At 47.3% G+C, this 25225-nt stretch overlaps 1 protein-coding gene across 1 annotated transcript in view; it reads right to left on the reverse strand.

Annotated features, from left to right (window-relative positions):
* Window positions 1-25225, reverse strand: part of FRMPD2 (FERM and PDZ domain containing 2) — an 86752-nt gene that overhangs the window by 15135 nt on the left and 46392 nt on the right. Inside the window, exons 15-25 of the mRNA XM_047761810.1 lie at window positions 22064-22274; window positions 16982-17082; window positions 15782-15874; window positions 15002-15109; window positions 14793-14909; window positions 11245-11450; window positions 7319-7423; window positions 6044-6137; window positions 4881-4966; window positions 2913-3060; window positions 338-552 (exon numbers count right to left, since the gene is read on the reverse strand). Coding sequence (XP_047617766.1) covers window positions 338-552; window positions 2913-3060; window positions 4881-4966; window positions 6044-6137; window positions 7319-7423; window positions 11245-11450; window positions 14793-14909; window positions 15002-15109; window positions 15782-15874; window positions 16982-17082; window positions 22064-22274 — 1484 coding nt within the window. The remainder of the gene's footprint in view (window positions 1-337; window positions 553-2912; window positions 3061-4880; window positions 4967-6043; window positions 6138-7318; window positions 7424-11244; window positions 11451-14792; window positions 14910-15001; window positions 15110-15781; window positions 15875-16981; window positions 17083-22063; window positions 22275-25225) is intronic.

Consider the following 25225-nt stretch of genomic DNA (forward strand, 5'->3'; position numbering starts at 1 on the left):
TCAGAAAGGGACCCACCATAGCCCCTTGAGCCCTCACACCCACTTCTGGGAGCATGATGGGGGACCTTTAGCCAGCACAGAAGCTAGAGTGTTATCTTCCCTTTCCTTACAAACCTAAGGAGGAGCAAGGCTTACTCAAGGTCAGATACTTAAGAATTGAGATGGAAAATGGAATAAGAGACTGTTCTGCCAGTTTCTCTTTTTGCATGATTCAAGTCAAGCCTCCAGGGGTGATTTCCAAGAGCCCAAATTGTTCACGCCCCTCGCTGAGTGGCCCTGAAGGGAACATGGTGGACCTCAGCCCACGCACCGGGCTACACCCCTCACGGCCTCCCACCTGGAAGTCCAGGCCTTCTGTGGGCCTCCCATTCACGGCCAGGATGATGTCACCAGCTGCGATGGCCCCATTCTCCTCGGCGGGCTGCCCCGGAAAGAGACGCTTGATCCTCACAAGATCGTTCTTAAGGTGGCTGCCACTCTCGCTCTCCATCTGCACAAAACTGAATCCCAAACCTCCCGCGTTCTTTTTTAGTTTGACTTCAAACTTAGGACCTGCATGGTGGGAGGTGAACAAGATTAATCCTTCAGTAGATTACAGATGAAATTGGCCAGTCCCCAGCTGCAAATGATCAAGTAGATGAATTATTTCTCTTTTACACTGAAAGATTTCATTTTGCTCATTTTAAGGCCAGAGACCATTCTACTTGTGACAGGTCAGTGCCATCCAATGGAAATGTGTGAGCTGTGTATGCAAACCACATACATAATTTCCCAGTTTCTGAACAGCTACATTTTAGAAAGTAAGAGGAAACAGGTAAAATAAACTTAATCCAATATTTTATTTAACTCAAGAGACCTAAAATATTGCCATTTCAATGTATAATCAATATAAAAAATTATTAATGAGTTATTCTCCCTTCTTCTGATGAACTAAGTCTTTAAAACTCGACTATGTATTTTATCATTCAGGATAGGCCACTCACTTGGAGTGCTCGTCAGCTACAAAGGCAAGCAGCTATCATATTGGACAGAGCAATGATAGACAATCAACAAAGTTTATATGTAAAGGTACAATTTGTAGACATACACAATATGCCCAGTCAGTAAGACTTATATCACATATATTCCTGTTACTCCTTTGGAACCACCATCATTTTTTAGTGTACTTGAAAAAAATGTTTCTGCCTAATTCGACCATGGAGACCATGATGGCCAACTCTATGAAAATGTCTTAGTTGCTATTTTGTTTGCCCTATGAACTGATCAGAAGATAAAACAGCTGCTTCTGGGCACTCAGGATGGACACAGCATCAGGAACTTAGGATGTCTGGCAGCCAAAGAGGCCTCTGAGCCTCCCGTAACCTACCTTTACCAACTCAGTGGACAATCAGTCAGTAGAAGGACAGGCTACTGATTTGTAAACCATGATCTAGGGCAAGAACGAAAGTGTCTGATGCAGTTAGGTTTGGGTATGTTGTGGGCCCACCTTCACCATAGCCATCGTCTGACTTTGCCTCTTGAACTCATTCTGTAGTCAGTTTCTCCAAAGCCCTCAACTGGAATAAGCCAAAAAACAATGAAAGAGGAAAAAGACATTTTTTTTTTTTTTGCTTTTTAGGGCCTCACCTGTGGCATATGGAAATTCCCAGGCTAGGGGTGGAATTGGAGCTGCAGCGACAGGCCAAAACCACAGCCACAGAAACACTAGATCCGAGCCGCCTCTGTGACCTACACTGCAGTCCATGGCAAGGCCGGATACTTAACCCATTGAGCGAGGCCAGGGATCAAACCCACATCCTCATAGGTGTTAGGTTCGTTACCACTGAGCCACAACAGGAACTCCAGAAAAAGACGTTTTTATGTACTTTCGTTCCCCCTCCACCCACCCCATCACTCACTACAGTTACCTTGCATTCGACCTGCCTTACACCTTCAGGAACATCCCTATAAAGGGGTTGAAAAGTGACTAAGCTCCAAATCATGATAAACTAAGGAAGTAAATGCTTTCCTAGCAGGCAACAAAATCACAGTGAAGTACAGAGAGGCAACTCAGCAGAAGATGTGCAATAATGCCCCTGTAAACTGATGGTGGGTTTGCTTTTTAGTTTAGTTTAGTTCAATTTTGCTTTTTTGGGCCACACCCACAGCAAAAGGAACTTTCCAGGCTAGGGGTTGAATCAGAGCTACACCTGCCAGCTTGCACCACAGCCACAGCAACTCAGGATCTGAGCTGTGTCTGTGACCTTCACCACAGATCATAGCAACACCATATCCCCAATCCACTGAGCAAGGTCAGGGATTGAACCCACATCCTCACAGATACTAGTTGGATTCGTTTCCATTGCGCCACAATGGGAATTCCGGGTTTGCTTTTTTTTTTTTTTTACTTTATTTTTTTTTATTACTCAAATGAATTTATCACATCTGTAGTTGTATAACGATCATAACAATCTGATTTCACAGGATTTTGCTTTTTAAATTAATGCTAATAACAAAACTAAGTTTCTGAGCACCTTCCTCTCCCCACCCACCTCATCATTCCTCAGAATTCTATTACAAATGTCTAGGCCAAAATGTTGACTTTTGGTCAGATAATGCATGACCTTTTCATTCAAATTTCATCCCCCAAATTTATACACAAACACTCCAGCAATTGATCAGAAAAACCTCAGAAGGCTGGGGGCAGAATTATGCCTGGTTATCATTTGGGGACAATGTATTTTTTTTTTCAAATACATGTTCCATTAGATCGGCTTCCATCACATCAGAAAGCCGACCGCATCATGACCACCACTGTTCACTATCTTTTGAGAACCTAGAGGAAGACTTCCTGCTTTCCCTTTGACGATGACAATCCAAAAGCAGCACAGGATAACATGACAATAGTGACACTCAATTCTCTCTCCTCTCACCATCTGTCGCCGAGACACTGCTCACGGGCCTTCCAGGCAAGACTGTTGCCACGGAAACAGCCGTGTGTTCATTTCCCATCCTGTCATTAGCAGAAGGACACTGCTGTGCAGTTCTGAAGCCTCTTCTCTCTAAGACCAGTCTTGCAACCTAGAAGGGTGGGTGGACAAACTCAATTTACACCTCATATGGCGACCGGAAGGCTCTCCCTTTACCCTGCAAATGCTTCATAATTTTCTGATATTTCCAGTAGCTGCTTCATGTGCATCTCAAACCAGAATCTCCAATCTAGCCTATTTGTTAGGATCCAGAGCCTTATTTCCAACTGTCTGTTGGACAAATGCTCCTGGAAGTAACATGTGTATTTCTGCTTCAGTGTACTCAGGGCCAAATTCATCTTCTCCCTCTCACTTACCCTCATTTTCCCCTCCACATTCTGTCTAAAACATTCCTCTTCTTGCATTTGCTCTCTCAGAACATGGACCCATGCCTCAACTAACCTCCCAGGGGCCACATCTACAGTGGTCCAGCTCTCCCCCCCGCCATCTGCTATCCAAATACCCTTCTGGCTTCTAAGGCTTGCATTCTCCATTGGAAAGATCTTCCCCACGTCTTGCCATTCCCCCGTTCCCTCTCCTAATGCCAATGGCCAGTTGGACTGGGGCAAGGTCCCTCTAACTTGGCTTCCTGGACCCTATCTCCTTCTTCTTCAGGCTCCTCCCATCAAGGTTATCCATGGATTGAAGTAAGACACATGTTGAATACACAACACTCTTGATTAAAAGTTTCCAACGTTTCCTGTCATCTAAAATCCAACCCCCCGGCCCAGTATCTCAGGCCTGTGCCAATCCAGCCTCCCCCTTTCTGTCTGGTCCAAGTTCCCACTCTTCTTACCCACATACTGTATCCTCCTGTTACCCAGAGTATGATTCAAGACCCAGGGGCTAGACATCATCTGGAAGCCTTTTAGAAACAATAAGATTCTCCTTCAGGGAACTTGACCCTGTTGACATCCTCTTGCACCAGTGGTCATTCAGCACCAAGCCCATGATCCCAGAGTGACAGTTCCTACCTGTCATCACTGCCAGCAAGCTGGCCAAGTACCTTAAGCATGACTATTAGCAAAGTTCTAAAGAGGAGAGAATACTAACAAATCATCTGTTCTCGAGATACGTCAATCAAGGTCGCCAGGACAAGTAAATCTCACCACAAACCATAAGAATGTTTTGGAAAAGGAAAACAAAAATGAGAACCTTCCACTCCTCTGTTTTCGAGATGGGTCCCAGGAGTCCCTCGTGCCTCTGTCCACTCCCTAGTTACGAAGAGGGAGATGCCCCATGAGGACTATGGCAACTGAAGGCTGCCACCCTCAGGCAGAATAAGGGACACAGTGTAGTAACACCCACATGCCACCTGGGCACTGAGCATCTGGTCGGTAAATGCTCTTGGCCTTTAAATTTTCTATCTCATTGTAATGAAAGGACTCCCCCAGGACAGAGCGGCCTGTCATCACACAGAGTGATGGGAATGGCATGAACTTGGGTCAGGGGTGGGTGTCGGTAAGTGCCAGGGCAGGTGGTGAGAAGCCCTGAGAGCAGAGGGAGGCACAGGTCATTTATGGCTGGAGCAGAGGGCCTGAGGCGGGCAGCCAGTGACAGGCAAGACAAGTTGCTTCACAAGGTTGGCTCAGTCCAGCTGTTTGATTCCGGAATCTAGGCAAGTGACAGTAAGCTTTTCAAGGCTCTTTATAGGGGGAGAGCTTTTCGGCTTTAGGAACATCTGCCTGCTTCCTCCTAACTTTCACACCTCATAGAAAAGTGCTACTAAAAGGAAGATGTGAAAGGAAAAAAATAACAAAACAGACAAAAAGAAAGTCTCCTTTTGTTTGTTGCCTACCCCCAACCCCCACTCAGAGGCAAGCGCAGCTTCAGATATGGTCCAGGAAAGCTCCCTGGGAACAAGGCACTCACCTGCCCAGAGCCCTTGAGGCACTGCACAGCCTGCTTGTGGGTGAGGCCGCACAGACTCACTCCGTCCACCTGCAAGAGCCGGTCACCTGGGAGGGGGACAGATGTCATGTCCCCGAGCTCCTGGGGCTGCAGAAAGGACTCTTCTGGGAGGCCCTGCCCAGCGCCCCTCCACGCAGCCTCAAGGAAGGGCAGGGAGCCAAGTTGGGAGGAGTCCCACCCAGGTCTGAGGACCAGCCGCCTCTGTGAACACCTCCACAGATCAGTGGTCAGAAATCTCTCTAGTACTGGCTCACAGAGTAGTTAAGCCATTTCTCTACAGCGGCATCCTTTCTTCTGGTTTTCTCTGAAATGTTCTGAAAGATTTTTCCAAGTCACTTGGGGGTAATACTTATATCTCCATGATGGATTTTGTGGGTTTTTTTTCCATTTTTGCCTGCCCCGAGGCAAACGGAGTGCCCAGGCGAGGGATCAGATCCGAGCCACAGTCATGACCTAAGCCACAACTGCAGCACTGGCCAGGTCCTTAATCCACTGTGCAAGGCTAGGGATTAGACCTTTGACCCAGTGCTTCCAAGATGCATGGATCCTATTGTGCCACAGTGGGAACTCCACCAGGATTTTTTTTTATTATTATTTCAAAAAAGATCAGGGAAACCTGGTTGATGCCAGAGGCACTTGAATTCCAGGGGAAATGGAAGTAGGTAAGATGCTGGGTGGTCTTTCTAGCTCAGTTCTGGCCATTTTGGAAATCGGTAAAAATCATCCCCTTCTTTCAAAGCAGTGAACCCAAGGAAGGGCAGAGAGGAGGCTTGCTGGTGTTTCCCTGGACACTAAAGGTGCCTCCCTGGCATCACCGATGCCCACTCTGTCCTCCATGGGAAGCCCTACTTCTCCCATGAAGGCCAAACAGCAACAGGCTTATTTAAAATCTCACATTTCTAGCTGTTTTCCACCCATTTGAGCCCCATGTGAACATATCAGGCAGGTGGGTCAAATTAAATCATCTCCTTTTCCAGGTAAGGAAACCATGACCTTGAGAGGCCATCATTTGCACAATGTGTCAGAGTGAGAGTGGGCCAAGAACTTCAGGCTGCACCCTTCCCCTGCAGGCCGGGGCTCAGCACCCCACAGAATGCAGAGCCCAGCATGGCTCCACTCCTCACCCTGCAGAATCCTCCCTTCCTTGGCAGCTGGCCCTCCCGGAACGATGGATTTCACGTAGATACCTCCACAGAGCACACTTGTGTTAATGCCACCCTGGAAAACACAATGAAGAACTCACCAGCCATCTATCCCCTCCTGAAGGGGCCTCCCCAAGCTCCCTAACTCAGAGCGCCCCCCTCTGCCTGCCACTCTATCCCATCACCTTATTCCCATGTCATGCCATCTTATATATTCACTTGTTTGTTTAGACTCTATTATCTACTGACCAGGAAGGTTAGGTGTCCATAAGAAGTATAATGATATGAGCTGTGTGAGGGAGCGGTGTCATCTGTATCCAGCCCAGCACTGGATGTGTATGTGTATGTGCAAACAATGTGTATGAGGAAAACAATAGAGCTCGATCTTTCTAGATCTAGAGTTAAAGTTAGACCCAGCACTGGCCCATGGCAGGCTCTCGGAAATCAGAGTCACATAAATGCAACACACAATTTCCCCAGAAGAAGCAACTAGCAAAGGTGGATACAGCTATGGGCCCAAAGCCTGGTGCCTGGCATAGGCTGTGCGCTAATGTATTGATTTATAGATACAAAAGTAGAATTCAGCTAAACAATTCTGCAACTTGCTTTTTCTTCAACTTAACAATAGATCATGAAGATCCCTACAGGTCACTAGATAAAGATCTAACCCTACGTTTTTCTTCTTATTTCTACACATATGTATACACACACACACACACACACACATACACACACACACACACAAAGATTTTTACATCAGTGGGAGTATATCATTCTTGTACAATGTTTGTTCTCCCTCCTCCAGGATCTTCCAGATGGAGCTCAGAAACCAAATGCAACTGTCCGTCCTGAATGGAGGTCTTGCCAATCTGACTTTGTCCTGGCTTTGGAAGTGGGGACATTAGGCTCCACAGTAACCCTGCTCTGGATGAAAGGGATGACCCCACCGACCTTTGGCTTGTGTCCCTGAAGTCCCACCTGACTACCCTCTCCTTGCTGTCCAGTGTAACCTCAATTCCACCCACTCTGCTTGAAGTGTCTGCTCATCCCAAGTTTGCCACTGGTCCCCAGTTTCACTTTGAACTCCCACCCCTTATTGAGGCCCCCACTGGCTTTCTTGGCTCATCACTTCAGATACACTGCTTGTACCCGGTGAGCATAATATCAACAATTGCCACATAAGCAGAATGCCCACCAAGGCCCCAGATGAACATCTTTTCAACTGTTTACTTTCCAAGGTAGCCCAAGAACCCTTACAGTCACACTGAATCCAAGTGTCCCATCTTCTTTAACCAGCTCCACAAAGTAGATTTCACTGGCATTGGTTTCTGAATGTGATGGAAGACAAGAAGACCCAGCACCCTGCCACAAACAAAAAGAAAGAAGGCATGAAGGCACTTGCCCTGCCTAAGCAGATGCCACCTCTTAGCTCTTACTTGCTCTTGGAAGCCAGCATCATTGCATACAAAAAAAAAAAAAAAAATCCTACGTTTCAGAGCTGGGTCAACAGGGGATTCACTCCCGGCTTTAGCATCTCCTCCCTGTATGACCTTAGACCAGTCTCTTGGTCTTTCCAGACTTGTTTCCCAATCCACAGAAATGGAAAGAGAGATCACCTTCTAACAGTGACTGCGAATGATGCCCAGCCCAGAGCAGGGACTCAATCAGTTCTCTCTTATTTCCACTCAAGATGCCAATCTTGTTATGAGAACTGAAGTCATCCAGACACTTCTTGACACATGACACCAATCAAGTGAGGGCATGCTGGATACCAGATACACAGCAGTTTTTGAACAGAAGAAAAGCTCAAGAGGAGCTTCAATCATCTCTAGCAAGAGGAGCACTGGGTCTCTACTTCAAAGAGATTGAATGTCTGAAGGAAGGGCAAAAGAGGGAGTTATATACCTCATGCCAGGCATTTTGCTCAGTGCTGGGACATGCATGACATGTTGATTCATCCATCCAATCATGAAACAACATTAATTGAGCACCTACTATATGCCAGGTACTGTGAAAGTTGGGGAGATGGCAGTAATAAGACAGACCCGCCCATATTGAACTACGTCTAGTGGGGAATGTACTTTCAATGAACTGAGCCAAAAGATGGAGCCACAGATACTTTCAGCCTTTTGTTCTATCTGTCCCCTTTGCATAGCTGCTTACTGGTTTACCATGCTGGAAGGCACAATTAATACACAGGAAAATAAACAGGCTGAAGTAAGTTTAAAAAATAATGGTCCAACAGAAGAGGATCCAAAGAGATGAGTATAGTAACAGACAAACCCCGGATTGTCCCAGAAATGTTCCACACCCCACCATTCGGCAAGGTGTTTTGTTTAAATTTTAAAATTCAAAGAATAAAGCAACTACTGAGTGCAAGGTCCAACATGAAAGGATGTAAACTCAACTATGCCACCGAATGATACCTGCCCACACAGCTGGCCTCATGGCCCAGAAAGCCTGGGTCACAGCAGATCGGCAGCCTGCGCTATGGTCAGCTGTGGCCTTGGGGCACCATTGCTCCCCTCAACTGCCCACCACAAACCAGCCTGCAGATTTGCAAGCTGCAGAAGCTCCAACCTGAAGTCCTCTCAGCCCTACTTCGTATGAAAGGGGGCATCTTAAAGTGCAGCCAGGGGAGGGGGGAACGTTTCTGCTCTTAGAATTTGAATCTCGGCTCTGTCACGTACTCCCTGAGAGATCACAGGCCCATTTGTCCTCTCTGTGGCTCAGGGACCCCCACCTATAAAAAGCGTTGGTGATTGTAATTATCTCAGTGGCTCGTAATGAGGCTCACATGACATAACACACACCAGTGCTCAGAACCCGCCAGACACAGGGTTAATCCACTCGGTAAACATCCACCAATATCAGCATCATTCTTTCGCTGAATCCTCGTCCAGCTCTTCATGGGATGCACCACTGCGGTGAGCCCCATGGACGCTTAGGAAGGAACTGATCTTTGTGGAGCCCTATAGCCAGCCAGAGCCTTGGCACTCATGTCTCCAGGGCTCTGGGCACCAGCATCATTACTCTTCTCCTAAGACAGAGTCGAAAAGTGAGATCCAAAGGGGTGGGGTGACTTGCGCACTTCAGCCAGAGTCCCATCAAGAAAGCAGAGGTGTACAGCCTCACCTGGGTGATGGAGAAAAGTGGATGCAAAGCCAATTTTCTTTTTTTCTTTCTTTCTTTTTTTTTCTTTCTAGGGCCACACCCATGGCTTATGGAGGTTCCCAGGCTAGGGGTCTAATCGCAGCTGGAGCTGTTGCTGCCAGCCTACACCAGAGCCACAGCAACACCAGATCCGAGCCGCATCTGTGACCTACGCCACAGCTCATGGCAACACCGGATCCTTAACCCACTGAGCGAGGCCAGGGATCAAACCACAACCTCGGGGTTTCTAGTTGGATTTTTTTTCTTCTGTGCCACAATGGGAACTCCGCAAGGCCCATTTTTAAAGGTGTGGGCAGCAGTGATAACAAGTCAAGAAGGAGGGCTAAGCCCCCTGGGGCCAGAAACAGCGGGTGCTCTTACCTTCCCTGGGCCTGAGGAGCAGAGAAGGGACTGCTGATGGAACTAAGAAAGTGGTTATAGGATAAAAAGCACCTAATAGGAGCTATGCTCTTCAGGAGAGGGTCCCAGCCGACCTGAGCACAGGCAGAGAATGACAAGCCCGTCCTCATCATCCCCCATCTACTCCTACTGGGCTGTGAAGTGAGATAAAATGTACACAGTGGTCTCTGCCCCTCATTCCCAACACAGAGCTCCTTAACCCCTTGAGATTTCCTAAGTGACGGGAGACTGGGAATATCTTTTGTTCTGATGTTTGGTCTTTGGCCTCAGTTCCTGACACACAGCTCTCAAATCCCTTGGGATTTTCTGGATGATTGGAATGTCTTTTGTTCTAAAGAAGGAACTCTGCTCTTGAGGAGCTTCAGGATAGGGGCTGGTGACCCTAAACTAGGATTAGAAGTGTGGAACTTTCCACCCCATCCCAACCTCCCTCTTCTGAGGAAGGGAGAGAAGCTGGAGACTGAGTTAATGATCCATCATGCATACATGACAAGGGCTCCATAAAAACTCCAAAAGTATGGGATTCATAGTTTCTGGGTTGGTAAATATATGCATGTGCTGTGCTGAGAGCATGACACACCCTACCTGCACAGGGAGAGAAGCTCCCGTGTTCAGGAGCCTTCAGGCTTCACCCCATGCATCTCTTCATCTGTCTGTTCCCTCGTACCTTTAAAACAGCCTTTATAGTAAATCAGTGGTAACAAGTAAATTGTTTTCCTGGCTTCTTTGAGCTGCTCTAGGAAACTGGCAAACACAAGGAGGGGGTCAGAGGGACCTCCAACTTGCAGGCAAGTCAGACAGATGTGTGGGTAACCTGGGGACTGACTATTTGATTGTCATCTGAAATGAAGGCAGTCTTGTGGGCCTGGTCTTTCACCTGCAGGATCTGGTGCTAACTCTGGTCCCTGAGCATCAGAATCACTTGGTGTGGAAAACCCACACAACTGGTGTCAGCAGGGCTGTGAGCCAAGCAGCCATGCTGATAAAGGAAAACAGAGAGTTTTGTTCTAGGCACACACGGGACTCCTCCTGGGCAGAGTCAACCAGAAGTCAGAGGGCTGACATGGTCCATGGATGTCAGTTCTGTGGGGCTCACAGCAGAGGGAGAGGAGTCTGAAGGGTCGAAAGGAGATCTTTCCATCCAGCATCAAAGGCAACACAGCTGGAGGACGTGGCCTGAGACTAAAGCAGGGAGCTCTGCATGCCCGAGCCAGACATTGTCTTCTATCTCCTCTGCGTGTTGACAAGAGCAGAGCCACTGAGTTGCAGCTTGAGGACCAACTAGAGGCCAAGAATAAATGAAATGTCTGACGGTCCATGCATTGTCCTTGGCAGCAGCCAGTTTTTACTGGCTCCTGTTATGATCAGTGACTAAGGACACGGGAGGCTCAGTGGCCCTGCGTGAGAAGCTTTGTCTTTACCCCTTTCTATTCTTCTCGACAACCATGCACTGTAGGCTTTTATTTCCATTTTGCAGATGAGAAGGCTGAGGGGCAGAGGGGTGAAGTAACCTCTATTCACCTGACATGGCAGATAGAGAACAAAGCGGGTTTTTGGAGCCAGGGCTGTTGGGTTTCAATTTCTAGAAATCGAAGCAAGGAGTTGACTACCTTCAGTGGTGGAGTGGACAGTGGAGGCCTCAGCCTGGGCATCAAGCTCGGAGTCCGAGCCATTCCCAGCTCTTCGGTGTTTCTCTCCTGGTCTCGAGTGTGTGATGAAAAACTTCCCCTGTGCCCGGTACTCAGGCTGTCTGTAGAGAAGACCCCAGAATTGGCTGTGCTATTCTTCTCCTCGCTTGAGGTATTTCCACAAATATCTGTAACAACAAGCCAAGAAGAGGTCAACAGCTTGGAAAGGCTGGCACCTCAGTGGCTTTTCTATGTGGGGCACAGCATTTTCCTCCAATGACAGAGAGACCTTTTACGGCTGCTGGGAACCATGTGAGTTTGGCACCTCATGAAAGATGATGCATTTAGAACACAGGAAAGGAAGATTCTGGATGTGTTTTTGAAACGGAAATAGAGCTTGTGGGATCCAATTTTGAAACACGGGAGCAAGCGAATGCTTAATAATGTCAGTCCTGGGAGTTCTGTTGTGGCTCAGAGGTAATTAACTCGACTAGTATCCATGAGGATGCAGGTTCAATCCCTGGCCCCATTCATTGGGTTAAGTATCTGGCATTGCCATGACCTGTGGTGTAAATTGCAGATGTGGTTCTGATCCCGTGTTGCTGTGGCTGTGGCTTAGGCTAGCAGCTGCAGCTCCAATCGATCCCTAGCCCAGGTACTTCCAAATGCTTTGATGCAGCCCTCAAAAGCTAAATAAACAAATAAATGTCAGTTCTCCATTATCAAGCTCTTGCCATGTGATAGGCACCACACACACATATTCCATCTTTTCAGCACACCCTCCAGAAAGGTGTGACCCCAGTTCAACCATAAGAAAGCAAGAGTCAAAAGGATTAAGCTTGCCCACCATCCCACAACCAGCCTGCGGTGGTGCTCTTAAAGCCAGCCTCTTCCAGAGACCCAGCTGAGTACACCTGCAATCACTCTGTAATCCAAAGACCAATGTGACTGGTCCTTAATGGGGCGGGGAAAGGGGTTGGAACTAACCAGCCAGTGGACTCTCTTTTGGATGAAGGCCACCGATTTCCATTTACCCCAGGTCTGACCCTTGAGCTGGCACAGAACAGAGGAAAGAACATGAGGTCAGGAATCAATAGGTAAAACCTTAGACAAGGTGGTAGCACTTCTGGACCTCAATTTCCTTATACCTAAAATAGAGACAATATCAACTACCTTGGTGAGAGTTGGTGAGGCTTAGAGATTATATATAGATATTTTTTTATGTATGGAGAGAGAGAGAAAGTACAGCTTAGTCCATGGTACTAGGAGCCCCAATAAATATAGCTACTATTCCTATGTTAATATCAGCTATTCAGCAAATGTCTATGGGAAGATGGTGTACAGTTAGATTTTCTTTAGACCTGGATTAACATACAAGTAAGTTTATGCCTTGTGATATAGCACATTAGAACCCAGGAAAGTGCCCAAATTCACATGGTAGATTAATTTAATGAACTAGAAGTTGTTCAAGCCAAGGATATTCATTGGAGAGTGGTGCAGCCACCCACCGTTCAGTAAAGCCTTATTTCCAGCCACTTCATTCACAGATTCTACTGCCACTGTCCTTCTGGCAACATTGTAAGCTTCTGTTCATTTTCTTCCACACTGTCCACAAGACACGACAATGGGACTTATGGCTGGATTAAAATGTACAACTTATGTCCTATCTAAGTTACACGCTGAAAGAACTTGTGCGAGTACTTAAAACTCAGTCTATTGTAGACAGTGATGGCTGCTCAGGAGGGCAATGCTCTCTCTCTTGTCCGTGACATCCAATCTAGAGCACCTGCCCCAACAGCGGCCCAACCAGATAGAAATTCATGGCAGTCAAACCTCTGCCCACAGGAACCAGCCAACATCCCTGCAGAAATACCTTCCTCCAACAAAGGCAGCAGCTGTGTCAAGGAACCCCAACTACACCCAGTTACCAACAGGTGACAGGGACCCCAGGGTGAGAGGACATGTAATTCACAGGCCCTGTGGGAAATCCACTCATCTAAAATTCCAATGTGAGATTGTGGTTCGAGCCACAGACTCTGGGTGCCAATTTTGAACACCCGCCCCTCCTCATGACAGGAGGGATCCTACTGTTTGTTATGCTCAACTGCATAATGTTTCCTGATAAAAGGATGGTTTGATCACTCCTTTTCATCCTTTCCCTGTGCAAAGTGTGGAAGGATATGCAATGGGAGCTAAAATATTGTGGGAAGAACAGTGACAATGCAGGAAATCCAAAGGAGTGAGCCTGGGCTGGTGTGCGGAAGTGCCGGGTGGGCCCCTGAGTCAGCTCCAAGCACATGATGAAAGGTGCGTGGCTGACACCCCAGTTTTGCCACCACCACCGCCACCCCCCCCATCCACCCCCACCCCCACCCCCGTCCCTACCCATAGCTTCTGGGAAAGCCATCTGGTGATGGTGTGTACACATGGAAGAGGGAGCAAGTGTGTGTGGTTTTCAGAGGACAAGGCAAAAGGAGTGCCTATATTTAGGACCCAGAAAATGCTGGCTGGTGTGATATGAAGCAGTTCTGTACATGAGAGGAAATAGTACAAAGTTCCTGGAGTGTGAGCCTGGCTATGTAGGCAGCCTGCTGTTAAACTGCAGGATCAGGAGTTCCCGTTGTGGTACAGTGGAAATGAATCTGACTAGGAACCTTGAGGTTGTGGGTTCAATCCCTGGCCTCGCTCAGTGGGTTAAGGATCTAGCATTGCCATGAGCTGTGGTATAGGTCACAGACACGGCTCAGATCCCACATTGCTGTGGCTGTGGTGTAGGCCAGCAGCTGTAGCTCGGATTCAACCCCTAGCCTGGAAACCTCCATATGCTGCAAGTGCGGTCCTAAAAAGCAAAAAAAAAAAAAAAAAAAAATTTCAGGATCATCCAACCAAAAAGCAGTGGGAGAGAAAGGGGTGTCAATATCTCCCCATTACCTCTAACAATCCCCCCAAACAAACATAATATTATTCTGTGACATTCTGTGAATAATATTATTCTGTAGGCAATAATTGCTCTGATATAGTTGTCTAAAGGATGAATAAAAGCATCCTTAAATTTATTTTTTATTTTTTCAGTTGATCTCTAATATTCCAAGTCATACCCCAGTAAGAACAGCATGCTAGTTATGTGAATTCAGCTTCAAAAACAAGCCCCCTGTCTCCTTCCCACTTGACTGCTGCACCTAAGCCTCAGCTACTTAGAAATCCTGGAGCAGTGCTTTCAATTAGGACTTGGATGACAAAACTATCCAGCCTGTCAAGCAGGAAGAGCGGCAGAAAAATACACAATGGCTACATCTAATAAAGAACTAGAGTGGGCTTTTCCCATTCAGCTGCACAAGCAATGGTAGAGCTCATTCTGCCCCTGATATTGCAGAGTTTAATGATTTGTGCCAAAGCCACCACCATGAGGAAAGTGATAGAAAAGACCTACAGGGACAGAAAGCTCCTGTACCTGGTTGTAAAAAAAAGAAAAAATGTACTTCTGGAAATAAAGGAGTCTGTCCAGCTTCTGAAAGCAGGTTAAGACATACCTTTTGGCTGAGAAATGATTAATTCTATGTTGTCAGGAGAATTCTGAATCATTCTAACAGCCATGTCAAACGTGAAGCCCTCCAGACTGATGAGATTTAAGGCTAATATCTGCCCTCCTGGAAAAATAAGACATCTCAATTATCCCATCGAGAAAATAAGAAAGAGCAGTTCCTTAAAGTAGCATATCTGGCAATTTAGAAAGACATACCTGGTTTGATCTTTTTAGTTTTTTCAGCTGGTCCCCCAGGTATAATAGAAGATATGAAGATGCCAGGACCAGCTCTGCCTACATCTTCTCCCTCATTAATGACAAAACCTATAATCCAATTATATTAGAGAAGATGATACTTAATGATTTTGCAGCTCAGAGAGGTTAGGTTATTTGCTGGAGATCACACAGCTACGTAGCACAGCTGACATGTGTACCTGCGTCCTCTGATCCTCAAACAGCTCTTTTTACTCTGCCGGGACACGTGGAGAAAGGTAGGCGGTCCCCCTTTCATAAGCACATCTAAAGCTAGAAACACAGCCCACCAATGTGCATGGATTTTGCTCCAGTACATAATCAGAGACAGGAAAAAGATGATTTTTAATCAACTATCTTCTCTCAGTGCCTTATTTCTTATACAATCCTGAAGCGTCTTCAATGTGGAAAATAGTAACGCGTGAAAGAGTGACTATTCTTCCCCATCACTAGGAATCTAAATATACTGGAGCAAGAATATTACACTGTAGTAGGCGAGAAAGTCTTTCTATCCTGTACTTAGACTTTCAAGATCTACACCCCAAAACCTTATCAGGCCTTAAAGGAAAACTTTGACCCACATTCTCATTGCTTGCTGGGATCATTTAAAAAGAAGAAAAACAAGTGATCATCAAAAAAAAGGCAAATTGGGAGAGGACAAGCAAGAAAGGGGCATAGAAAAGTCTAAAGGGAAGATGGCACACACCTCCCCTCTGCCTGGAGCTTTGGCAGGGGCCCTCTTACCAAAACCACGGTGTGGATCCCGGGTCAGTGTCACATGCATAATTTCTCGATCTGGTTCGGCTGTAAAGCTTCTTCTTCTATTATTTTGTGGTCCTAGAGGTAGAAACAAAGCCCTACCTTGTGCTTTTCTCCAAAACTGTCTGTGACTTAGTATAAAAGATGTGAACGGTATTTCATGCACATGCGCACACACGTGCACACATGCAAGCACACATGCACACACAATGGATTGCTGAATACATACTTCTGAAGCACCTCAGTGGGTCAGTGATGACTCATCAAGAGTAGAGGCAAAGATAGGGCAGGCTGTGGTACTTGTTCTGCAAGACTTAACTACAGTTATTTTTTCTGCATTGGTCTTGGGACAAGATAAAATTTGAAAAGAGATGCTCTTGCTGGTAGTAAAAACTAAAACTATTGGAACACAGAGATGAGACAGCAAAGCCTTCCCCTCTTGGGCCTCTAATAATCAGCTGGTATGGCCTGCTGGCCCAGGTACCTGGCAGAACTTCTCCCACCTTGGTCTTAGAGGAGACCCAAAGCAGGGCCCTGACCAGCACTCCAATGCAGACCACAGAGCACGTGAAAAAAATCCCCAAATAATGATCCACCACCCAATGCTTTCCACATCACTCCTTCTTCCAAGGGTCCATGGTGGAACCTGGCACACGGTTCATAGTAAAGAGCCACCTGGTGGGATTCCAGATCCAACCCCCAGGCTTGATGCTCATCCAATATAAATATCTTCTCTAGGTCAGGAATCTTTATGTCTTCACGTCCCATTGGGGACCTGCCTGGAGGATCAGAGGGGAATGGACAGAAGGGAATGCTGCTTGCCCTGTATATGATTTCTGGTGAATAGCAGGAGGTGATATTCTGGGCTTGCATGAAGAGTTGTAATGAAAATGAATGGGTGCAGTTTTCTAACTAGGCCACTGCAGCGCACATATTCCTAACCCTGGACCAGCGTGCTGGGAATCTCCGCCAGAGCTAAACACACTTCAGATCCATGCACCACCCTAAGCCAAACATGGACAGCAAGGGCTCTTCCCAACCATAAGTAGTTTTGAGATTAATGCAAAAGCAAAAAGATTCTGAACATTCTTGGGGAAGCAAAAGCAAATGGTGGCAAAAGACTGAAAACAAGTATCATGTGTAAGGTTTCCTTTACCCCAACCTGGCCCATGACTCGGCCCATACCCATGCGCATGCTCTGAACAGGCAGCCCAGAGAGAGCATCACAAGTCGTTGGCTTCTGGATCAGACAGAGGCGTTCCAGCTGCTCCCGGCCGAGGCAGGGGCTGCAGAGAAAGGCAATGTGATGAGATAAGATGCCACTACGGGGCAACTTCTTGGCATTCTGAGTATGGGTGGTGGCCCCATGCTCCATAAGCCAGAAAATCCATAGACAGACTCCATCAAGGGCTGATGTGGTTATCAGAAGAACACTGGAATGAATGGCTTTGGGATCATTCTGTCTTAAGGGGACCCTAGAGTCACCTAGGCTTCCTAGGAACCTCCCACTATCTCTCCTTTGGGTTGGATATGCAACACTTCAAACCTCCATTTCCTTAACATAGGAATAATATTCCTGTTTCCCAGGCTTGTGATGGCTGAAAAATAAGGTGGTAAGTATAAAACAATGATGCTTTTAGTGAGTCCTGACGTTTTGTTGCTTGCTTTCATTTTCAGATGGGCTGGCCATGCTCTAGCAGCCCCCCTGTGTTGGCCCCTGAGGGCTTCACACAGTAATTTACCTGCTTGATACTTGCAGATATTCGGCTGGCTACCCCCTAATAATACCGAGCTGAGAACAGGAACTTTTCGTGCCAGCATTCAACTGGCTTTGCCGAGCCAGCATTCTAGCAAACAAAGGATGTTCTAGGCCCCAAGAAAGTAAAGAATTAAGTGTGGACCCTGCCCTACCCATAGGGTCAGCCTTGCTCAAAATAAGCTACATTCAGGGATGAACAACGTAGAGAGCGAGCAGGAAGAATAAAGACAAAGCCTCAGAGCTCTGGAAAAAGCCAGCCCTGGGTCTCATCTGAGGAAGGAAGGCCAGCAGGTCAACCATCTGAACAGATTCTGTGGCCCTTCATCACCCAGCTGTCCCCAACCTCAGGGAGCCCCTGGACAGAGGCAGGGATGGATGCTGGCAGGCAGCTTCCCATGGACCCTCTCACTGCACCCTGGGATCAGGGATGCCAGGCGCTCGGGGCACAGAGCCCGGCGTTGTACAGTGGGCCAGAGCTAGAAATGGAAGGACAGGAGTGATGGGGGGAGAAGGCAGGTGCAAGGCAAGGGATGGGGCCTCGCTCTGACTTGGCTCCTGATTATACTGTGCATTTCAGCAAGTTCAACCTACTAGATGTAAGACTCTGGGCTGGCAAGACACTGAGGGTAAAGGTGGATCAGATGTGGGCTCTGCCCTCTGGGAGCTCCCAGCCCACTGCAGGCTGTGAAGTGGGTGCCTTTCACACCATCTAGAGCCAACCAAAGTGCCCAGGGAGAGGCTTTGCCAGAGCACTCCTGGGTTTAAAAGAAGACACTCCAGCAGTTCTGGAGGGGCAGAGAAAGGCTATGGGGACAAGGTGGCATGAGGAAGGGCCTTTGGAGAAAAGGAAAGGCTTTTCTGCCTCAGGTCGTCGTTGCCCATGTGATCTGAGTTACATGTGGAACTCTATTGTTTAAAAAAAGGATTAAAAAAATGGCATATATCACAAATTACAAAAAGACAAACACTGTGTGATTACACTCAATGAGGTCCTTAGAGTAGTTAAATTCACTGAAACAGAAAGCAGAAGAGTGGCTATCAGGGGCTCAGGGAGGGAAAACAGGATTTGTCCTTAATGGTTTAGTTTTGCAAGATGAGAAGAATTCTCGGTATCAGTTGAACAACAATGTAATCTATTTAACGCTACTCTACACTTAAAAAAATGGTTAGTGTGGTGAACCTTATGTACATTTTACCACAATTAAAATGAGCTTTTAAGGAGTTCCCATCCTGGCACAGTGGTTTACGAATCTGACTAGGAACCATGAGGTTGCGGGTTCGATCCCTGCCCTTGCTCAGCGGGTTAAGAATCCGACGTTGCCATGAGCTGTGGTGTAGATCGCAGATGCGGCTCGGATCCCACGTTGGTGTGGCTCTGGCGTAGGCTGGCAGCTACAGCTCTGATTAGACCCCTAGCCTGGGAACCTCCATATGCCACGGAAGCGGCCCAAGAAATGGCAAAAAGACAAAAAAAAATGAGCTTTTAAAAATGCAAACCTAAAGGGGGAAAAAATGCCATTTCCTAACGTCTCCGCATGCCCCCCGCAGAGCTGAGGGAAAAACAGGCATGTTACTGTTCTCTGAAATTTCACTGTTTAACTGGAGAGACAAAGGTATGTGGATGTCGTGGTGGTGGGACACGGGGGCTGCTCGAAAGGGAGCTGGTGGTGTTGAGGAGTCACCCTTGGCCAGGGCAGCTGGGAAGGGCTTGAGAGAAAAGACACCCTGTGCAGGTGGGACAGGCGTCGTACCTCAGTGTTGGCACCCCTCTGGCATCCCTGTTCTAAGGGGTACTGAGCACACAGATGCTCAGGATTGGTCCTGGGGATGGGGGGATCCCATCTCTTCAGAGTCTTTGTCTGCATGCTATTCCATCCATCTGTCCTGGCTCCGGCCTGCTGGTCAACAGCACCATCTGCTCCTGCCACACAGACCCATGTTTGTCACCTCTGTGAGTGCCATGAGGCAGGGGCTGTCAGTCCTGCTCACTGCTGAGCCCTCAGTGCATAGCTCAGGGTTAGCACACAGCAGGTGCTCAGCCAGTATTTCCAGCAAGGTCAACTACTCACTCATGGCATTCTTGCCTATTTTCCCTTCTTCTCACTGTGCCTCCTGGGTGGGTATTACTGCTCCCAGCGCTGGATGAATGAGGAAAGGGAGGCACAGGTGTTTTAAACACCTAACTCAGCATCGCATGGCAGCAGAAAGCTGCGCAGGTATGGGTGGTGGATTTCCAGGACACAGGGCTCCAGAACTCTGCTCAAAGTGGACCCTCAGCTAGGTCATCTTTGCACCAGCCGCAGCAGAAATGATGAACTTCTCATCTGTGTCACAGGGATAAACAGAGCCCGATGGATGCCAGCCCTCAGCCCGCCTCAGACTATGGCCACAGCAATGGTGGGCGGTTCCACGTGAGTTCAGGCTCAGCTCATGCTGACCCTGCCTCAAATGTGGTCCTCTTTCTGCCCTAGAGCTTCTTGTCCGTCTTGAACACCTCACCCACTCCCTCTACCTCCATCTCGCCCATGAAGTATAGGAGAGTTAATACCTCATGCAGCCAAGCTTTCACAGAGGGGGATGGGAGCAGGTGCATAAGTGTCCCATCTCTGGTCCTTCAGATGAACAATTCTGCGGGGAGGGGAGGGGGGAACTCCTATGCCTTTTTGCACTGGAATTGAGCTCTGGTTACCTGCAACAGTTACCTTGATGATACCGCTTCCTTCTTTTCACTTTCTGTCCTTCCCCCTCTCACTGATCCTGCTTGCTCTGGCTTCCTGGCATCACCTCCACGAAAACCACCTGCACCCAAGTCATTGCCTTGGGCTGTGCTTCTAGGAGCCTTCCAGATGGCCATGGACCCTAGATTTTCCTTTTCGTGGAAGGTCACCAGGAAGATGAAGCTCTGATGTCACTTATTAGGGGTTGCGAAAAGCTAGCATTCATAAAATGAGAGGGACACCAGAGTTCAATGAGGTCCAATTCAGCTTTCTATTGAGAAGGCTGGCTGCCATGTGGTGCTGCAGATCCCCTCCTATGCATGCCCACTGGCAGGTCCCTGGAAGTCCACCCTCCCGTGGAAGGGTACTTTGCAGTCAACACATTCTCAAGGTGGCCTTGAATCAGTCATGGCTTCTTCCAGCTTTTAATCTATAAAGTGCTACAAAGTACTATTCATTTGAGTGATGGATTAAAGATGGCCACAAATGCTTTGACAGTCATAGATCAGGTGGTAGAGTCTGTTTTTGCTGCCCCTGGATCTGTGCTGACCTGTGACTCCTTTGACCAAGAGCATATAGTGGAAGTGACACCGCATCAGCTACAGGCCTAGCCTTTTAGGAGACTGGCAGCCTCACCTTTGGCCCTGAGCTGCTCTGTAGATGCCTGACCACCTTCCACATGAAGGCATCCCATGGAGAGGGCCTGAGAGCATGGGAAGTGAGAAGGCCTCAACTGAGTCATGGTCCCTGCCAACCCCACCAAGAGGCTGAGCATGTGAGCAATGCAGTCTTGGAGCCTCCAGACTTTTCCTAAGGAGTACCATCAAGAGAAGCAGAAGAATCACCCAGCCAAGCCCTGCTTAAATTTCTAACCCAGAAAATCATGAAAGAGAAAACAAAATGGTTGTTGTTTTAAGCCACTGTGCTTTGGATTTGTTGGTTACAGAGTAAAAGATGGTTTTGCTTCATCATTATTGATTTAGTTTGCAGTGCTTGGTGATACACATTTGCATCAACAGACTCTGAAGCACTAATTTTCTAAGAATGATTTTAAGCTTTAATATACACACTGCAATTCAAATCAATCATCCATACCCTCTTGCAGAAGCAGATGTATAACTCATTCCCAAAAACGGCTCCTATAGCAACCTTCCTTGGTCATGTGCTGCCTGTGAATCTGGGCTATTTATAGAGCTTGCAATGTAAGTGCAATCCAGCCTCTAGGCTATTTTAAAATTTATGGATCATTGTGTTATAATGTAGAGCTGTGTTGATAAGCTCATTATTTTCACTTGCAAATGAAATTACAAGCAATCCGTCAACAGAGAAAGCAGGAGCAGAGTAGAGCTTAGGAGAACAGTCTCCAGGGCCAGGTGTGTGTGTTCAAACCTCAAATTGGGAGAAAATATATGACTTCACAGGGTTGTGAGAGCTAAATTAGTTGACGGGTACAGTTAGAACAGTACCAGGCTCATGATAAACTTAAATGGGCCTTTGCAATTTGTTCATTTTGTCCCCTTCAATTTCACATTATCACTTTGTTCTTTCTCCACCAAAAGACGGAGCAAGGTAGGAGGGGGACAAGGGATGTCTGCCCTGTAGTGTTTAGCATAGCTCTGGCCCACAGCTGGGCTTCAGGAAATCACCGTAGAATTAGCTGAAAGTTACCCAGTGAATGCATACTTCCCTTAGACATCTGACATCCTTTAAATAATTCCATCAGCTATGGATTGCTCCAGAGCGCCAAGTACATGGTGGTCTGGACCCAGGGAACAGACGTGTCAAACCCACCTGCCTCTGAGTCCTTGCACCCCAGGCCCCTTGCTGGTGTCCGTGGAGAAGTTTTCCAGTGATGTGTGCCCCAGGCTTCCTGCGGCGTCCTCCAGCCCGGGGACAAACAGCGCATTTTCTGAGCACGACAATCTCTGTACCCAAGTGAGAGGCTTGGACTGGGCCAGGTGTGCAAGACTCACATTGGCCATTTGCACATACTTGTCATAGTCTGAAACGGGGGAGAAAATGATAAACAAATACAAGGATGATACTGGCTCCATCACTCTTGTGGCAGCGACACATCACAGGCCCCAGGTTCTGTTCTGGTTTGTCTTTGTCTGCACTGAGGGGCCCGTTTTCCCCACTGCTAGCTCACAGAGCTCCTGTGATGAATCCCAAGGATGCCATGACTGCCTAATTAGCACTCACTAGGGAAAGAGACTTCAGATACACAGGAGGAGGAGACAAGATGCCTCCATCCCTGGCAGCTGACAGGACTTTGAGCCTCAGTTCTGACGGGCACTCACCAGAGCGTCCCCAGCATGTCACAGCGCCCACAGGGCCTTGTATGAAATTAACTGCCTGCTCGTCACCTTTACACACCATCCTCCAAAAGTTGTTTCAACAAATGAGTCTGCAAATTACCTGCAATCCCAAGATTATGCTCTGCCCTATGGAACGTAATCTCTCGTCTCTACAAAGCTTAGTTTCCCTGGTGATAATGTTTAAGATCCGATTTTCTGAAATATGAATACAAATCAGATGTGTTGTCTTCCCGCTTGACGCCTCCCTTCCTCCCTTCCTGCAGAAAGAGGTAATAAATGATTCTGGTGAAATCCCTAACGTGAGCGCGGCGATGTAAGTGACTCTCACCACTTCCTTCTTCACATCATTCATAAGAGACAGGACTTCACAGACAGATTCCTTAAATTACCTAGGGTTTATACAAAGCTCCACTTGTATTTTGAAAAAAGAAAATTATGACTGTATTCTGACCATCTGTTCTCTGTTAAAACTGAAAAGGAAAGAATGCTCAGGCACATGGCATGCATGTGGTTTCAGTCATATGTGTGTGTGTGTTGTGTGTATATGTGCTTTGTGTGTATCTGTGGTGTGTGTGTGGTGTGTGTCTTTTATATGTATATGTGTTGTATTGTATGTCGTGAGCGCATTTTGTGTGAGTTTTGCGTGTTTGTGTGTGTGCTGTGTGTGCATTTTGTGCATACGTTTTGTGTGTGTGTGGGTTTTGGGGGGGTTGTATATGTGGTGTGTGTGTTGTGTGTGTATGTATGTTGTGTGGGCATTTTTGTGTGTTGTGCGTGCTCTGAGTGTTGTGTGTGCCTTTTGTGTGTGTGTGTGTTGTGTGTTTGTGTGAGTGTTTTGTATGTGTGGTGCGTGGTTTGTGTGTCTGTTGTGTGTGGTGTTCATGTATGTGTTGTGTGTGTGCATTTCTGTGTTTTTGCGTATGTGTTGTAGGTATTGTGTTGTGTGTGTTTTGTATGTGTGGTGTGTGGTTTGTGTGTATGTTTTGTGTGTATGTGTGTTGTGTTCACACGTATCTGAAGCATAGTAAAGTACCTCCACTGAGAGTATGTCCGTGGGCACTTACTTCCTCAAGCAGATGCCCTCCTTTCGTGCAATGGTGCCTGGTTCAGCGTCGGGACTGTGCCCAGTGAAAAAGGCAACCTTTAAAAAATGCTTTTTGAGTTCCCATTGTGGCACAGCGGGGGCAAGTCTGACTGGTATCCATGGGGATGGGGGTTCAGTCCCTGGCCTCGCTCCGTGGGTCTGGGATCTGTGTTGCTTTGGCTGTGGTGTGGGCCAGTAGCTATAGCTCCACTTTAACCCCTATCCTGGGACCTTCCATGTTCAAAATAAATAAATAAATAAAAATAAAATACTTTTTGAGAACGTTCTATGTCTGTGAGGCATTTAGTACCATCGCTCACACATGGTAGGTGAGGAAGAGAAGAGACCTATAAGCAAGTTGAATGTGACCTGCAGCTTTTGCCCAAGTTGTCCAGCAGAGCTTGGACCTGCTCAGGCACTTAGCAGCAACGATGGTAACATCCACACCAACAGCTCATGCGTGCTGCATGCTTAGGACATACCAAGCACAGTGGTAAGCATGTTATCTGCATTGTCTCTTTTAATCCTCACAATAGCCCTGTGGGATAGATATTAATATTCCCATTTTATAGATGAGGGAGTGTGAGGCTAAGAGAGAGTTAACAGTTTGCTCAGAGTTTATAAATGGTAGAACAGGACTCACTCTCAGGTCAGCTGATGCTGCAGTTCACACCAGAAAATGGATGTGCTGAGGACACAGAGATAAAAATGGTAGCACAACAGATTCATCTAAAGCAGTCAGAAGGGACAATGACCTTAGCCTTAGTTATGGTGGATATTAATACTCACAAGGGGATAGTCTAGGGAGAGAGAGTGGTGGCAAGGTCTCAGCTCAGAGAGATTTTGTGGGTTTCAAGGAGGCCTTTGTACAGAAGCTAGAGGCATAGGAAGAAAGGACTGTCCCCTGGGAGAGGGAGGCTCTGGAAGGTGGCAGAGGAGTGAGAGTGCCAAGGGCCTGGGTTCCAAGTAGGGCTTCATCCCCAGCAAGAAGCCATAGAGCATCAGGGCACTGGGGAGGACACTCCATTAACAGGACCAGCAAGCAACACAGTGAGGTCAGACAATGAGAGCCCAGACATCAAGCACTTAGCATCAGGCACTAAGCATGAAGCAGGGGTCTGGTGAGGCTGGTGAGCAGTGTTATTATCATTATTAGATCTCAGCTTAGTGGGTTTTGATTGGCTGGACAAAGAGTGCAGGAAGGATTGATCAGTAGAGCCAAGAGTTGACAGCTTTTCAGGAATTGAAGGAAGGGTTAGTTACCAAGAATATCCCAGTGCCACTGACATGCCAAGGAGAGCAAATGATTTCTGTCCACCAGCCAAGGGAGACTCACAACATAACTGTGGCACCAAGGAAGTAGCTGACAAATATCCAAAACGGTCTGGATGGCAAGGCCTGAAGTCCAGGTCAGTTACAGCATTTCAAGAGCACAGGATCCAAGAGCCAGGGCAAGATCCCAGGCAGCCACAGCAGACCTGCGGAGTCTTACAGCCACAAGCCTGTGGAAGGGCCACAAGCATCCCTGTAGCCCTCGGCCACCCATCTGAA

The sequence above is a fragment of the Phacochoerus africanus genome, chromosome 15, assembly GCF_016906955.1.
Source record: "Phacochoerus africanus isolate WHEZ1 chromosome 15, ROS_Pafr_v1, whole genome shotgun sequence".
In the NCBI taxonomy this organism is placed as follows: Eukaryota; Metazoa; Chordata; class Mammalia; order Artiodactyla; family Suidae; genus Phacochoerus; species Phacochoerus africanus.